At 41.1% G+C, this 14,616-nt stretch overlaps 1 protein-coding gene across 1 annotated transcript in view; it reads right to left on the bottom strand.

Moving 5' to 3' along the window:
* Nucleotides 1-540: 540 nt before the first annotated feature.
* col5a3a (collagen, type V, alpha 3a) overlaps nucleotides 541-14,616 on the bottom strand; it is a 64,466-nt gene continuing 50,390 nt past the window's right edge. The window contains exons 39-67 of the mRNA XM_081370765.1: nucleotides 13,952-14,059; nucleotides 13,638-13,727; nucleotides 13,403-13,456; nucleotides 13,198-13,305; nucleotides 13,005-13,112; nucleotides 12,877-12,930; nucleotides 12,728-12,781; nucleotides 12,527-12,634; nucleotides 12,117-12,170; nucleotides 10,074-10,127; nucleotides 9,089-9,142; nucleotides 8,867-8,920; nucleotides 8,672-8,779; nucleotides 8,547-8,600; nucleotides 8,395-8,448; nucleotides 8,255-8,308; nucleotides 8,123-8,176; nucleotides 7,930-8,037; nucleotides 7,718-7,771; nucleotides 7,515-7,568; nucleotides 7,138-7,245; nucleotides 6,720-6,773; nucleotides 6,510-6,545; nucleotides 6,186-6,239; nucleotides 5,789-6,101; nucleotides 4,885-4,997; nucleotides 4,698-4,766; nucleotides 3,793-4,026; nucleotides 541-2,182 (exon numbers count right to left, since the gene is read on the bottom strand). Of these exons, the coding sequence (XP_081226891.1) occupies nucleotides 2,036-2,182; nucleotides 3,793-4,026; nucleotides 4,698-4,766; nucleotides 4,885-4,997; nucleotides 5,789-6,101; nucleotides 6,186-6,239; nucleotides 6,510-6,545; nucleotides 6,720-6,773; nucleotides 7,138-7,245; nucleotides 7,515-7,568; nucleotides 7,718-7,771; nucleotides 7,930-8,037; nucleotides 8,123-8,176; nucleotides 8,255-8,308; nucleotides 8,395-8,448; nucleotides 8,547-8,600; nucleotides 8,672-8,779; nucleotides 8,867-8,920; nucleotides 9,089-9,142; nucleotides 10,074-10,127; nucleotides 12,117-12,170; nucleotides 12,527-12,634; nucleotides 12,728-12,781; nucleotides 12,877-12,930; nucleotides 13,005-13,112; nucleotides 13,198-13,305; nucleotides 13,403-13,456; nucleotides 13,638-13,727; nucleotides 13,952-14,059 (2,568 nt within the window). The 3' untranslated portion in view covers nucleotides 541-2,035. The remainder of the gene's footprint in view (nucleotides 2,183-3,792; nucleotides 4,027-4,697; nucleotides 4,767-4,884; nucleotides 4,998-5,788; nucleotides 6,102-6,185; nucleotides 6,240-6,509; nucleotides 6,546-6,719; nucleotides 6,774-7,137; nucleotides 7,246-7,514; nucleotides 7,569-7,717; nucleotides 7,772-7,929; nucleotides 8,038-8,122; nucleotides 8,177-8,254; nucleotides 8,309-8,394; nucleotides 8,449-8,546; nucleotides 8,601-8,671; nucleotides 8,780-8,866; nucleotides 8,921-9,088; nucleotides 9,143-10,073; nucleotides 10,128-12,116; nucleotides 12,171-12,526; nucleotides 12,635-12,727; nucleotides 12,782-12,876; nucleotides 12,931-13,004; nucleotides 13,113-13,197; nucleotides 13,306-13,402; nucleotides 13,457-13,637; nucleotides 13,728-13,951; nucleotides 14,060-14,616) is intronic.

The raw sequence follows: 14,616 nt of genomic DNA, 5'->3' as shown, positions 1-14,616 counted from the left end.
ATATCTGCCAATGGCATCAGAAAAATACATTTTAATCTAATCATAAAAAAGATTATTTTTCTGACCTCAATGGCAGTTTTTATTTTCTTGTTTTAAGCAAAAACTAATTTAATTTTGATCATTTTTTTCAGAAAACAACTTAATATCAACTTAATAATATCATTTTCTTCTCAAGTAAAGGTACCTTGATTTAAGAATGTTTAGATATTTGTACTGGAAAACAAGACAAAAATACTAAGTAAGAAAATCTTTTATAGTGAAGGGAAAGCATTAATATTATTTTTACCCCATTGGCCTTTTTTTTCTTGTAAGAAAGTGAATTTTGATACAATACTTAATATCTTCTGTCATTTTGCTTCTTAAGTACATGTATCTTGATTTTAGATGTTTTAGATATTTCTACTGAAAACTAGATAAAATGCTGAGTAAGAAAAAAATTTTTTTTCAGTAAATAATTAATATATATATATATATATATATATATATATATATATATATATATATATATAAAGAATCACATTTTCTGTTCTTATCCCCCCCCACACACACACACACAAATTGAGTAAATATTGCGTAAAATGTGTCCAAATCTACAAACCTTTTGAACAGACAGTAAACTTTGTAAACAAAATTTGTTCCCCCCAATTTGATGTGAACTTTAAATAAACATTGTGTAAAATCTGTAATTTTGATCTACATCTTTATCATTTGCCAGTATATTATGCACATTGACCACCCAGCTCTTCACACATCAGTAAAAACGCTCAAAGACAGTAAAGAAGCAATTGACGTTCAACTACTAGATGATCATGTATTTGGCACCATATTAGCTGTATATTACAGCATTGTTCATTTTTAGTTCTGAGAGTGTTTATCTAACACCATTAGTATTAAGCACCACAGATGTCTTCCCTTTTCCTACCTCTGCCCCTGAGACAACAAATTATCATTACACAAAGCAAAAAAACAAATCTCTTTAGCACCACAGTGGGAAAACACAACAAACAAGACATATCAACACATACACACAGCACACAATACTCTTGACCATCATAAATCCAGATATGAATGAGTTTACATAAAAAAAAAGCATAACTTAGCCAGTCTTCAGTGTAATGCTCATATGACGTCTCTCTCGCAACCAAACACAGTAATTCTCATTCATTACCACACATATATATGAAGCAATTGAGCGGTGTGGAGCAAAGGTTGATACGCTAGCACCATGGAAACATGGATCACTGACAGGGAAACATACAAGGCTGCCTGCTAACAAGACAAGCTGCTTAAGTGAGCGGACTACTTTACATATTAATAAGCAGCTGGGCTCCATTTGAGTCACGCACATAAACTGCTTTGCGTTTTGAAAAGCTCGGGCCTTATTTAACATTGTTTATGTATGAGCGTACACTGATTAAAGATGAGTAACACTGCAAGTTTGATGTGACAGGGAATATTCGAGCGAGGAATTACAAACAGATCGGGGTGGTATTTTCTTGTCAAAACTAGTAAAGAGGTATAACTTCGCCTCAGTTGGCATCCCATTGCAGTCAAGGCAGGGAAATGGGTCTCAGAAATATTTACCCTTCAATGTCGAGGCAGATCCCTCAAGTGGCAAATTAATTTCAAATCATCGCTATCAAATGAGACAAACAAAAATGAGATCTGTGTCACAGGCTGTAAATTCAACATATATGCTTTGGGCTAAAACGCTCTGTGGCGCGGATGACAGACAAATGATGTATTGGTTTTTCAGCCGGAGCAGTTCCCGGAACTCTAGTGGGTCACGCCTCATAATTTAATCCACAGGTGAGTAGAGTATAAAGATAGGCTGGAAACGAGATAAAAAAAGACTTCCCTTTGATAAATGTGCTTAGTTCATCCTGGCTGGCGTCCGTGCGTTGCAACCGTGGAACTGAGGGCTTTTGAAACCCATCAGATGTTCAAAAGTCATTTGAAAAACATGCCACAAACCCACCGTTTGCATATTACGCAATAAATATCACTCCATTCTTTAGCTGGCAAGTCCTCTGCGTTAGCTGTTAAAACACACTGGTCCGACATGGAATCCGAACTTCTGGTTGTTATTCCCAAAGTCTGATACTGCTACATCTATGAGCGGAAGAAGCTCTGATCGCGGAGAGTCAATCTGCAGCACGGTCCTCTCTTGACCTTTACGTGTCTGTGGGAAGAAAACAAAACGTTAGCTGAAAGAAGGCTCCTGGTTTTTAAGCACATTCTCAAGTGTAGTTTTGCTCTGCAATGATTTTCTGAGAGTATCCCTATTAGGTTCTGGAGAACGCATTGAACTCCTGCTGAAAAGGCTGGGTGCTATTTTAGAATTAGCGCGTTCTGATTGTTTATAGCTCCTCATTTTCTGCATACGGAAGGCTAATTTGGTGATTCATTAAAACTCCAAGAAACTAAGCGTAGGTGTTTTTTCCTAAGGAGATACAGACAAAATTACGGTTTACAAAACAAACACATTGTGATGGCATAAGCAGGTTCATCAGAAAAGAGCTGTTTTAGATCAGTGCTTCATTTACAGTAGCTGAAAATAACCACGAACACAGGTGTTTTGGCCTTTTTTCGATTTTTATCTTGATCAGTCGATTAGGACTGTGAATTTGAGCACAGATGCTTTTCATAAACTGTAGCTCATCAGCTGGGAAATATTTTAGTGTTTACTTTCACATGCCTCATTTCACTTTAGAAATTGCACTATACTATACGTTCGAGGGGGTTTATTCACCCACCTGTGGACAAACTAAAATACAGTTACATCTGGTTTTGTTGATAGTTTATAAAGAGCCTACATATTTCTACACTACAAACCACAAAATTAACAAACATTATTAGAATTGCATTAATACACTAATATTCAACAGTGGGCTTGTGATAAATATAGTGTCTGCAATCATTTAATAAAAGTTTCTTTAATTAATCACATTAATTACACCTAACATTACAATCTTTATATATATATGAAGAGTTCAGATGCAAAAGCCTCTAAGTGCCATCTGAATTTTCTTCTAGAATGATCATTTTTATGAAGCTTATATATGTAAGTTCAGTAATTTCACTTGAATGACAATTAATAAGTAATTTTCATTGCCATTTAAGTGAATTTACTGAACATAAATATACAAGCTTGATAAAAATAATCATTCTAGAAGAAAATTGCAGATGGCACTTAGAGGCTTTTGCATCTGAACTCTTCATATATTTATATTGTAATAATTTTAAAGCCTATATTTTAAATATTTTTTTTAATGGCATCTTTTTATAAAAGAAGGCTAGTATCACAGATACTGCAATAAATGTCTGTATGAAATGATGCGGATCTGACACGAATCCCATTTTCTCGCAACTCTTTACATTCCTTTAAGACTTAATTTAACTCAATTAAGACTGTGCTTGCGAGAATACGCGGCATACCTGTATGTAACGCGTTCATTTTAAGAAACATATATATATATATATATATATATATATATATATATATATATATATATATATATATATATATATATATATATATATATATATATATATATATTCCGTTTTCTTAGAAAGTCCAAAAGAACAGCATTTATTTGAAATAAAAATCTTGTATAAAAGCAAGGATGCATTCATTAATTTTCTTTATAAAAATTAAGATAAAACCTTACTGACCCCAAACTTTTGTATATGGTATTGTATATGTCCACATCATCAGAACTGCAGTGCTGCTCAATGTCATAAGTAAAAGCTTCTTGTGTGGGATCATATCATCTACAGAAATCACCTCACCTGACAACCATCATACAGTGACGTGATAAATGGCGATTTGGCTTGCGTCATCTCCTCGTCGTTGCTGCCGCGGAACCGCACGGCATGTTGATGGCTGTGGCTCGTCACGTCGTACCAGCCGATGGAGTTCTGGCAGCTGTAGGTGAAGGTCTGCGTAGCTGTGGCACTGAGGAGCTTCAGGAAGGTCAGTTGGACCACTGCCACTGGGTTTCCATCAGTGTCAATGTAAGAGAACTACAGAAGTGGGGAATCATGGGTAAGCAGCACTCAGCTTAATCAAAGACAATTCTGTAGACACACTTATTGTGTGACATCCATACAAACTTGCACATCCATGATAGATGTTATTTCTAATGAAGGCAAGAGAGACTGACATCTGTCTGCCTAAATCTCTATAACAGGGTCAGATGTCACACCTTATGAATGCGCTGCAAGTGAAACAGGCCTGTTAGCTGTTAGTCTCAAGCATCATTTAATGAGTCGAGACGGATGGAGGTCGCAAGCCTGCACTCAAGAGAGTTTGGCCCAAGGCGTTTCAGATAGAGACGCGTATAAATTCCGTTATATCCTTTTTCTAGACCAGACATAACATTTATTTTTTTATTTTCATCAAAGACACACATGCGTTGAGTGATGCATCTCAGTTGATTGTTTGACAGTTTCGAAAATCTCTTTCACCATTGTTCGCCTTTAATTTGAGAGTAAAAACCTCCATAACAACTTGTCTGTTTATTAGATTAGACAATACGTTTCTAACAAACTGTGCACTTTTTGTTTATCGACAATAAAGAATTTGGAGGCAAAATGCTATTTAAAAAGGTGTGTAGATCTAAACTTGGTGCTGCATGCATGTTGACAGTCAGACAGTTAAAAGATGAGAGGAAAATATTTGATGAGAAAAGCACCTGTTTGCCCTTTCTGTACTGGCTGTACCAACTGCCCGCTTTTTCTTTGTTCCAGGCGGCCAGCTTCACCTGCATTGAGAGATGAGGAGACAGATCAGACGTGTTTTTCTTCAGACTCCAGAAGGCCTGTTGAACTGAGACTGCAGGAAGACGTGTGCAGTGTACGTGAGCATGGTCTGAGAGTCACCGTTTCAAATCGTTTATCAGGGTGCAGACAGGTCTCCCCATCCGCAGTGAAGTTGCAGAAAACCTTGATGGAGTCTCGATGACAGCCTTGGTTTGGGTCAATCCAATATTCACCTAAGGGGGTGGATTGCAAGATCTCTTTAAATAGTTTCAAATTCTCATTTAGCTGGGAAGACTAATAAGAGGGGCCAATTCAGTAAACTGTCATGTTCACTGAGTATTTACAGTATTTATATTTTTCAATTAAATGAACACACAAAGAGCACAAACACAACATTTTTATATGCGATGTAGAATCTTTATAGATTTAACAATAATCAGTGCTATTTGCCAAGGTCGTGTGGTAAATAACAATTCCATTCCTGAAGTTGAATGAAAATAAAGACATTCCTGTAGCTCGAACAGTAGAGCATGGTGCTAGCAACACCAAGGTCATTGGTTCGATTTCTGGAAAATGCATGAACTGATAAACCGGTCTTTTTGGATAAAAGCATCTGCCAAATGCAAATTCATAAAACTAATTTTAACAAGAGTAAGGAAAGTTTGTAAAGACAAACTTTGAATGTCATTTTGATATATCCAGATGTATGGTGCAGCATTTTAAAAAGCTGATTCAGGGACATCAGTGGAGTAGAGTGATACTATACAGTCCCAGTGAAGTATGTCAGACGGTGGTAGTCTGCTAATCTTCCACAACCAAGCACTCAAAACTGGCCTGCAAGATGGTGAATTGTACTGTGAAAATTCCATTCAGCTCAGGTTTTGAAATGTTACCTTATTTGCATAATTCCTTTGGTGAACAGACAGCATGTGCAAATAAACCCAGATCAGCAGGCATTCTTAGTGAATTCCTCCCTATGGATGTAATTAATTAACTATGGGGAAATGTGTAAAGACTTCCTCACCATCTTTGTATTCTGGGTGACACAACATCAGCTCCTTGCACGTGCGGGCAGGACTCTCGAAGCTCCCGAGTGGTTTTCTCATGAGCTCCACCTCTGTTTTCATTGAGTTGAGTGAAGCGAACACCTCCTCCATGCCTTCTGGGTCATCCAGAGACTCGTCTGCCTGTAGGAAATCCTCCATGTTAAGCTGGACTACTTCCTCCTCCTCCTCAGTCTCTGCCCTGGCTCCGGCTCCTTGTCGGTTTGAGTGTCTCCTTCGCTTTCTACGTCCCTCTCTGATTGGCAGTGGCTCGATCATGGTGGCTGGCGGGCCCTAGGGAAATAGAGTGATGGGAGACATGAGGAGACAGGATAAAAGACACAGACAGAAAAGTAAGGAGAAATCATGGTGGCTCACAGGTGGTCCAGGTGGGCCAGCATGTCCTGGATCTCCTCTTGCACCGATGGCTCCCTTTGAGGGGGAGAAAAACAGAAACAGTTTAGTCAGGCATCCCTAAATCTGGCACCTTCCTCAAAGGCCACTGCCAACTCAGAGCTTCATATGGCGATCCGTTCAGAGGGATTATCCAAGTTGGAGCAGCAGGATACATCTCTGGCACTGCCAATGTCTTTCACTCAGGTTTCATAACAGAAGCAAGAGCTCAGATCAGAACAAACAAATACCATATGAACAGAGAGAGGCTAAAGAAACAAGACTGCAGTGAGAAAAATATAAACTAACCTGGTCTCCTTTAGATCCTTTCTCACCTATTGAACCCTACCAGTGAGAAAGAAAGTGACAGTAATGAAAAAAGCAATATGATTTCACAAATCAATTTAAAATCACAGGTATCTTCAAAAGCAGTTCCACACACAAATAAATAAGTAAATAATAAAGGATAATGAATAAATATAGTGAGAAAAAGGAATGCATCTGAAAAAGGCAACTTACAGACAACCCAGGGGGTCCAGGTGGGCCAGTAGGGCCAGTAGGGCCACCAACGCCCTATTTCCAAGAGATCAAAATAATGTTTCCACTTAGACCACCATTAATTAATGCCATTCATGCTAACACTTGACAAACAATCTGAAGACAAAATAAATATCAGTTTAAAATCCAATGCATCTTAGCTTATAAGATACTGGCCATTCAAGTTAAAATTCAAAATCAGTTTTTATCGAACATTTCTCATGAAATGTTGAAATTCTACTTTCTCAGGTTTCTTAGCAACCGCAGTTTCTGATTGGCTTGTTTGTGATGGAGAATTTCCGTGCATTACAATTGCCTACTCTACTTTATTTATACATAGACAACTAAGAAAACTGTATATACATACACAGTATAGGTAATACAGTTTATATATACATACACCGTCTCCTTTGGGGCCTTGTACTCCTTGATTTCCCGGCAGGCCTCGATCTCCTTTCTCTCCCATCTCTCCTGGAGGTCCAATCAGGCCAATCAGCCCACCATGACCCTAGACAGCACAAAGGACAGCAGAGCTATAATATACAACTTGTGCACTAAGCCATTACGATTTCCACATGCCATAATTTTGCAACCACAAAGAATATTTCAGCATGACCACATTGCCGGGAAGTTATGCTTTGAGAGTTTTATGCTTGTCTTTAGTGAGAGATGTAATTGCCGTTCAGTTGCATTCACAGCTCTCTTAGGCTGTATAGTTTACTTTATCTTGCGTAAAAAAGTGCAGTCAGGTATCACACCTTTATGATGCTCTCATACCTTATCTCCTTTAATGCCAGGATCTCCTTTCAGTCCTGGTAATCCAGCTGGCCCCTATATAAAGTAAAGCCAGTCACAGAGTGCAATTTCATTGCGAGGCAGAGTTTACTGCAAGCCCAAAATCATTTGTCTTCTTTTCTTAGACCAGTATTTGATACAGTTGTAGATCGATATGGGAGAGAAAGAAGTGGTGGAAACCCTACCATAGGTCCTGGGGGTCCCGTTTGCCCTGGGGGCCCGTTTAACCCTTGCTCCCCCTGGAGAAGAACCAGGCAGAGCGATACGTTCAAGATAGATTAAGCAATCAGAGAGGTCAGTAATAAGCATGGGTGAGTCACATGGTTAGATATCTGCTATCTACAGAAGATTGATGTACTGTGTAAAAAAAAAAAAAAAAAGATGTGCTTAGACTCACAGCAGAGCCTGGAATCCCACGAAAACCCTCTGGACCAGCGTTTCCAGGGTGTCCCTGTGGTCCGACGGGCCCTATCTTCCCTATTGGACCCTCTGCACCAGCAGAACCCTGACGAAGATAGCAATGTCCTAGTGTAAAACATGTATATGCTACATATGAGATTTTAAATGAAGGTTTATTATAAAGGACTTACCTTTGCCCCCTTTTTTCCCTGTTTCCCTTCTTTTCCCTCAGGACCTACATGTCCCTGTGTAGAAGGAGACTAGTGATTAGATAACACAGTATGGAAATCATTCTGTACACAATTCACAGTGGCCAAACCCACCCTCCGTCCTGGTGGCCCTGGAGGGCCAGGCTCCCCTGAGGCTCCTGGGGGTCCCTGTTAAAAACAGAATATTTATTTTAATTAGTATCACAAATGTATAATTTCATCGACATCACAAACTGCTCAAATACTCAACTTACAGCTTTACCAGGATCGCCATTATCCCCTTTAGCTCCTGGTCCACCATCAATACCCTATAACCAACAATTATTCAAATCACCATGTGTATTCACCATCAAAATGTGTCAGTCTTGAAGCTTGAATTGATCCAGGTGTGTGCTGGCGCACTTACATTAGCACCTGGCTCTCCAGAGGGTCCTGAGTCTCCAGGAAATCCAAGGGGACCCTATTGAGGGAAATGGATGATGTCAGAGTAAAATCTTCCTGACAGTTTTAACTATGGGAGTAGTTACTCACTGGGTTTCCTTTGGGTCCATCTGATCCAGGTGTGCCTCTAAATCCTGGGGGCCCTGCAGCCCCAGAGAGGCCGGTATCACCCTTCTCACCCAAGTCACCTTTTTCTCCCTTGACATAGAAGCAACAGGAAAGTTAGTGATACATTGGCGATGAAAGACTAATGAGAAAAAGAGGTAACAGGAGGAAATTACTTACAGAGGGGCCAGTTTCACCCACATTTCCTGGATTCCCTGCTTCTCCGTCCTCACCCTAGACAGAGCACAAAAAGACACAAACAAAGAGAAGAAAGCGATCATCCATCATACTTAGGCTTACATGTTTACGTAGTTCCAGAGGCAGCACCCTCCAACAAATAAATACAACCTCCCCCATAAATCAGAAAAACACTTGAACATAAACACAGTAAGAGAGGTCTACCTTTTCTCCCACCACTCCTGGCTGGCCCACTCCGCCCGGCATGCCCTGAGGACCCTTGCCACACAGAACAAAACTGAGTCAGTTTCATACATAATGCATGCAATGCTGTCTCCTCTACTTGCAGACTGTTGACATTACAGTGATGAGATTACAGACTACCGAACACAGTTTCTGTGTATATGTAATCACATTTTATTATGCTAAAACGCCATACTGTTCAGCTTCCTCCTGGCTGAGGCGTTTATGGCTGCAGTGGCTGAGTATGAATGTCTCAGATGAGTCTAAACTAAAGTGGCTGCCCTGGTCTTTGGAGTCTCTCTGCAGAGTGCCTTTAAGTGAGGTGAACACATGAAGCCAAATGGATGACCAGCACATGTATAGTGACCGCTTTCTTCATCTCTTATCCTGACTACCTGTGCCGTGTTCTTATGATGGGCACAGTCAGCCCCGTTGCACATCTCCTCTCTTCTCCAGCTCAGGGAGAGTGCTGGCGTATGGGTCACTGCCGCGTCTCTCACTTTTCAATTATTAACACATGGGAGATGTTCAAAGGCGGCCATTAATAGAGGTAAATATAACCCTCTCTCAGGGATGATAGTCTAATATTCCTTAATCATTCATAGAGAAGTAAATATAACTCTTGCAGAAGGATCATATCCCACTTCTTGTTAATAATTTAACACTCAAAATCAGCAGAGGGTGGGCAGAAAGAGATATGGGGAGGATGAAAGAGTGAGGCAAGAGAAATGAGGTGTCGTATGTGACCTCATAACAGCCAAGGGGGTTTCATCTACGGCACGGCAGAGTGTTTATACACAGGACGGATTCTTTGGAGTCGTGAAGCAAAGACTCCTCATTATGTCTCAGCAGTACTGAGGTGTTTAACTACAAAACAACCCCTAATCAGTGCTGATTTACTGCCCTGCACTTGAACCCTACAGCACAGCAGGCTGATAGGCAGGAAGGAAAACACAAAGACACTTACCTCTCCCCCAATGGCTCCCTGGGGGCCACGTGGACCATGTTGTCCTGGAGGACCCTGATGAGAAGCAGAATGATTAAGCATTTCCTACACATCATTAGACATGTACTCTCTCTCCTTCTCTTTTTCTACAATCAGCACCTTTCTCGTGTCAGATGGGTGTTTTTTTTGTACATCTATGACATGGTGGTGACAGGCTATTACGGGCGGGCTGATTTCCTCTCTGTGTGATGTGTCTGGATTTTAATAAGGACCATCTTACTTCTCCATTCTCTGGTTACACTGCATGAATTTTCAACTCCTGAAGCATACCTCTTAGTGCTGCAAAGGGCGGAACACGAGCCATTAATCAAACTGGCCAAAACCTATTGCTAGTGCGCCGCACGCAGTCTCCACCGAGAGATATTATTGCTTCGCGAGGCATCCAGCTGGATAGGCTGCAGCGAGCATCAACACCAAGGCTGAGTGTGTAGTCTCAGAAATATACAACACCCCACACCCGAGAATCCATCACAGAGGCTTAACACAAACCGGTACAGAGAAAACGGGAAATTCGGTGGCTATGCTTTAGGGCCTGGAAATCCCATGATCCACGGCATTCGCTCATGGATGAGACGGTCCCAGTGAGGTCTTGTGGCTTTGTTTTTGCTTAGTTTTGATGCACTTCATCTAATCGTGCAAGTGTGTGAAACCGTTGAGAATCTTGTTTTGCATTCCTTCATGGTTGACGGAGCCGCGAGAAGACTGTCACAAAGGAGCGCGCTCATTAGACAGCCCAGGCTCACGGTAATCTGATTAGCAGCTGTCATGCTGCCTTCCACTTCAGAACCAGCATCACTCTCTCTCTCTTCTGTCACTCTCGGCTCATACGGGCCTGACACTTATACACTCACACACATGAATGATGCCCTAGTCTCACATGGTTTCTTTAACAGTTTCCTCATCTCTCAGTGTTATAGATCTCTACAGACTCCCATCCTACACACACACAAGAAATGCTGTACAGGTTTGAAACGATGGACTGACTAGAGTGAATGATTATTTTTTCATGAATAAGTTTATACCGCAAATTATGTTTTTACATTTCATGTTTATGTAAGTAAATGTGTAAACGCGAGTTGTGCTTGCCTGCCATGTTAGTGTGTTATGTGTGGTTACCAAGCCATTTCCAATTGGTATATATTTATGAAATATTGCTTCCTAGATTTAAGGGATTTTTAGGTATCATCCATTTTCTCATATGCCTGGTGAAAATGTGATTGCTTAGAACAGTGGTTTCCAAACCTGATCCTGGAGCCACCCCAACAGTGCACATTTTGTCCCCTATTCAAACACCTGATTCAGATCATCAGCAGGATGTGTCAGACAAAGCAGATATTAAAAAAGTGCATTGTTGGGGGACCCCTGGAACAGGCTTGGAAACCACTGGCTAAGCATAGTAACAGCACAGTGTCTTTGACAAGCGTTATTTTTTGAGGTATCATTCAGGTTTGGGACAACTTGCGTGCAGAAAATTTACTTGCGTGCAGACTTGTTTCCTTTAGAACACTCTTTTCATTTGGAGAATGTTTTTGAAAATACATTTATACATTTCAGTTTCTGAATAGGTAGCACACAGGACGCAGAACTGCAATTTGAGCAAGAAGTAGAATTAAAATGAATTGCAAAAATATATAAAATTAACTGCAGAAGCGTCTTACAAAAAGGCTTAAAGTTTGGTTTTAATAGACCTTACACAAAGACAGACAAACAAATGTTTGAATATATAGAAATGTGTACTTAACTTAAATATATACTTCTTTATATTTAACCATTTTATGGACTAGATTGGAAGAACACTTCAACACAGACTACAATCAGTTCAAATTCCAATTCAACTTCCTGTGGAGTATGGCAAATTATATTCAAAATCCAACTCATTAACAGATAGGTAAGCAATTCTTCAAATTTTTTTTGAGTAGCATTTATTGGTAAAAAAAAAAAAAAAAAAAAAAAGATTCTAGTGCCAAACTATTCATATAAGGGTTAATGATATGCAAATCTTACCAGGGATCCAACATTGCCAGTTTCTCCCTTGTCTCCAGGGGGTCCTGGCATTCCCTAAAGGAACAGATTCAAATTTAGAGCTGTACCGTTTCAGAATTAAGGTGGATTAACCCCCTCAATGAACTGTGAAAACTATGTCCCATCTGGATGAAGATGAACTAAGATTTTGCAAACACAGTGCATTCTTGCATGCAGTCAATAGATAAGGACATCTGGAACTGACAGAATGCTCAATATGACATGCAACAACTCAGGGATGCAGGTTTAAAATGGCAGTCTAGTTACAAAAATATCCAGCAAATCAAGCAACCCTCTGTTATTGTTTTCTCATAGACCCAACTTTGATTTTGTTTTGTTTAACTTTAAGAGTCACAGTCTGGAAAAACAAATGTATGTGGCATATCCTGCACCTGCAACCCTGTTGGTCCAGTCGCCCCTTTAAATCCACGCGGACCTTCATCTCCTTTTGGGCCGTACATTCCTTGCTGTCCCCGGGGCCCTGGCTCTCCATCCAGACCCTTAAAGAGACATCAGTGCTGGACTGTAAACACACACAGAATTCCAAGCAATCTTTCACACATTGGGTCACACACACCACATTTATTACATACTGTTGAACCTGGCTGTCCAGCAGGTCCTTGGCTCCCGGGCGGCCCTGGGGGACCCTGTGAGATAAGATACAGAGATACAGTGTTATGTACCTCTAATGAAAGTTCTTATAATATTCATTGCTTATGACAAAATAAGGATAGATACTCACCCCTTCTCCTTTGTCTCCTTTGCTGCCTTTCTGCCCTGGTCCTCCTGTCTCCCCCTGAAAAACATACGCATGCACATTAACAACCAGCATGACATGCGCAACTTTCGAAAAGGTATCCAAAGCTGTACCTTATCTCCGTCTTCTCCTGGTGGACCAGGTGACCCTGCAGGACCAGGTAATCCCACAGGCCCTTGTTCTCCATCTTGCCCAGCAGGGCCAATTGGACCTTTCTCGCCCTGAAGAGGAACAGATGTAAATTACTCTTGAAGCTGGCATTAAATCTTCTCATTTCACAGAATACAACATCCTGCTGACTCTCACCGGCTCGCCCTTCTCTCCCATTGGCCCAGCGGGGCCGACACCTCCTGTACGACCAGGCTGACCAATGGCACCTGCAGCTCCAGAAGGTCCTCTCTCTCCTGTGGCACCCTGTGCAGACAGAGAAATGCAACATTTTAGTTAGGTGAACTATAATAAAGAAAATCATGAGGAGGAGAGCGGTGTATGACAATTGGAAATCACTTACAATTGCTCCTGCAACACCAGGGGGCCCTTCTCCACCCTTCAGACCAGCAGTACCCTAATAAACCATGAATGTAAGAAAGGGAAGCTGAGAATCCACATGTCAAAAAATCCTACAGCAACTGCTATCTGCGAATTTGTTCAAAGCCTGTTTTCATACTGAAAGTTATGTAAAGGCAGCAGCCATCACAGTGGGGATTCTGAGAAGATATTCGCTCAGATACGCTGAGGTACGTTACCGGAGTGCCAGGTAAGCCTCTTTCTCCTCTGAATCCACGACGACCAGCAGGACCACTCTTCCCGGGCAGCCCTGCGGGGCCTGGATCTCCCTGGAGAACAGAGAACACAGAAAGATGGATCTCTGTTTCCACAACTCTCTCACTCATTAGGAGTCATCCATCATTCTTTATAGGCACCGAGTCGTGCTGGGAGCTCTATTCATATTGAATGAGCAGAAACATATGGAGTGTAATGAGCGATGTAACTTATAACTAGATGAATGTATTTGGTGTGTTTCATGATGATGATGTTGATTCTAATGCTGATCTCTAACCTTGGTTCCCTCTTTGCCTGCAGCTCCTGGCAGACCTTGCTCTCCAGGGGGTCCTGGGGCACCTGGGTGTCCCCTGTCACCAGTGGGTCCAGTCTCCCCAGTTTTTCCCTGGAATAGGAGATAAGTGTGACAGCTTTATTGGATCAGATCAAACATTCATAAATGTTGAATAGTTTCAAGGAACTGAGAAAAGGACCTTGTCATACACCCGGTGCAATGCAGCATCAGGCGCGACACAAGTGTTTTTTGCTAGTTTCAGTCCGACGCAGTTATCATTTTCACGTCATACGCCATGTTGTTTAAATAGCAAATTCATTTGCACCCATTTGTGCGCCCATGGGCGTGCTGGTCTGAAAACGAGGTGTGTTCTGGCGCATTGTTGGCGCGTTGCTACAGTATTTTGAGGCTACTGAAATAGACTACATACATTTTTTTATTTATTTAAAGTGCGCGTTAGTAATGTGCGCCTATAGGCGGGTCCACAAAGTGTGCACACTTTGTCCCATAGATGGTCTGCTCACGCGTTTTAACCTCGCACATGAGCAGATCCGTTTCCTCGGTAGAGAAGCGTTCAGTTTTTTCGCATGCAAATTTCGCCATGTAAATAGCGAATCCGCCATGGCGCGAGCACAGCTGGCTTTTAAAGGGAATGGGAGATGAGACTC

Source organism: Scardinius erythrophthalmus, assembly GCF_964197995.2.
Source record: "Scardinius erythrophthalmus genome assembly, chromosome: 1".
NCBI lineage: Eukaryota > Metazoa > Chordata > Actinopteri > Cypriniformes > Leuciscidae > Scardinius > Scardinius erythrophthalmus.
This window is presented reverse-complemented; position numbering and strand designations above follow the sequence as displayed.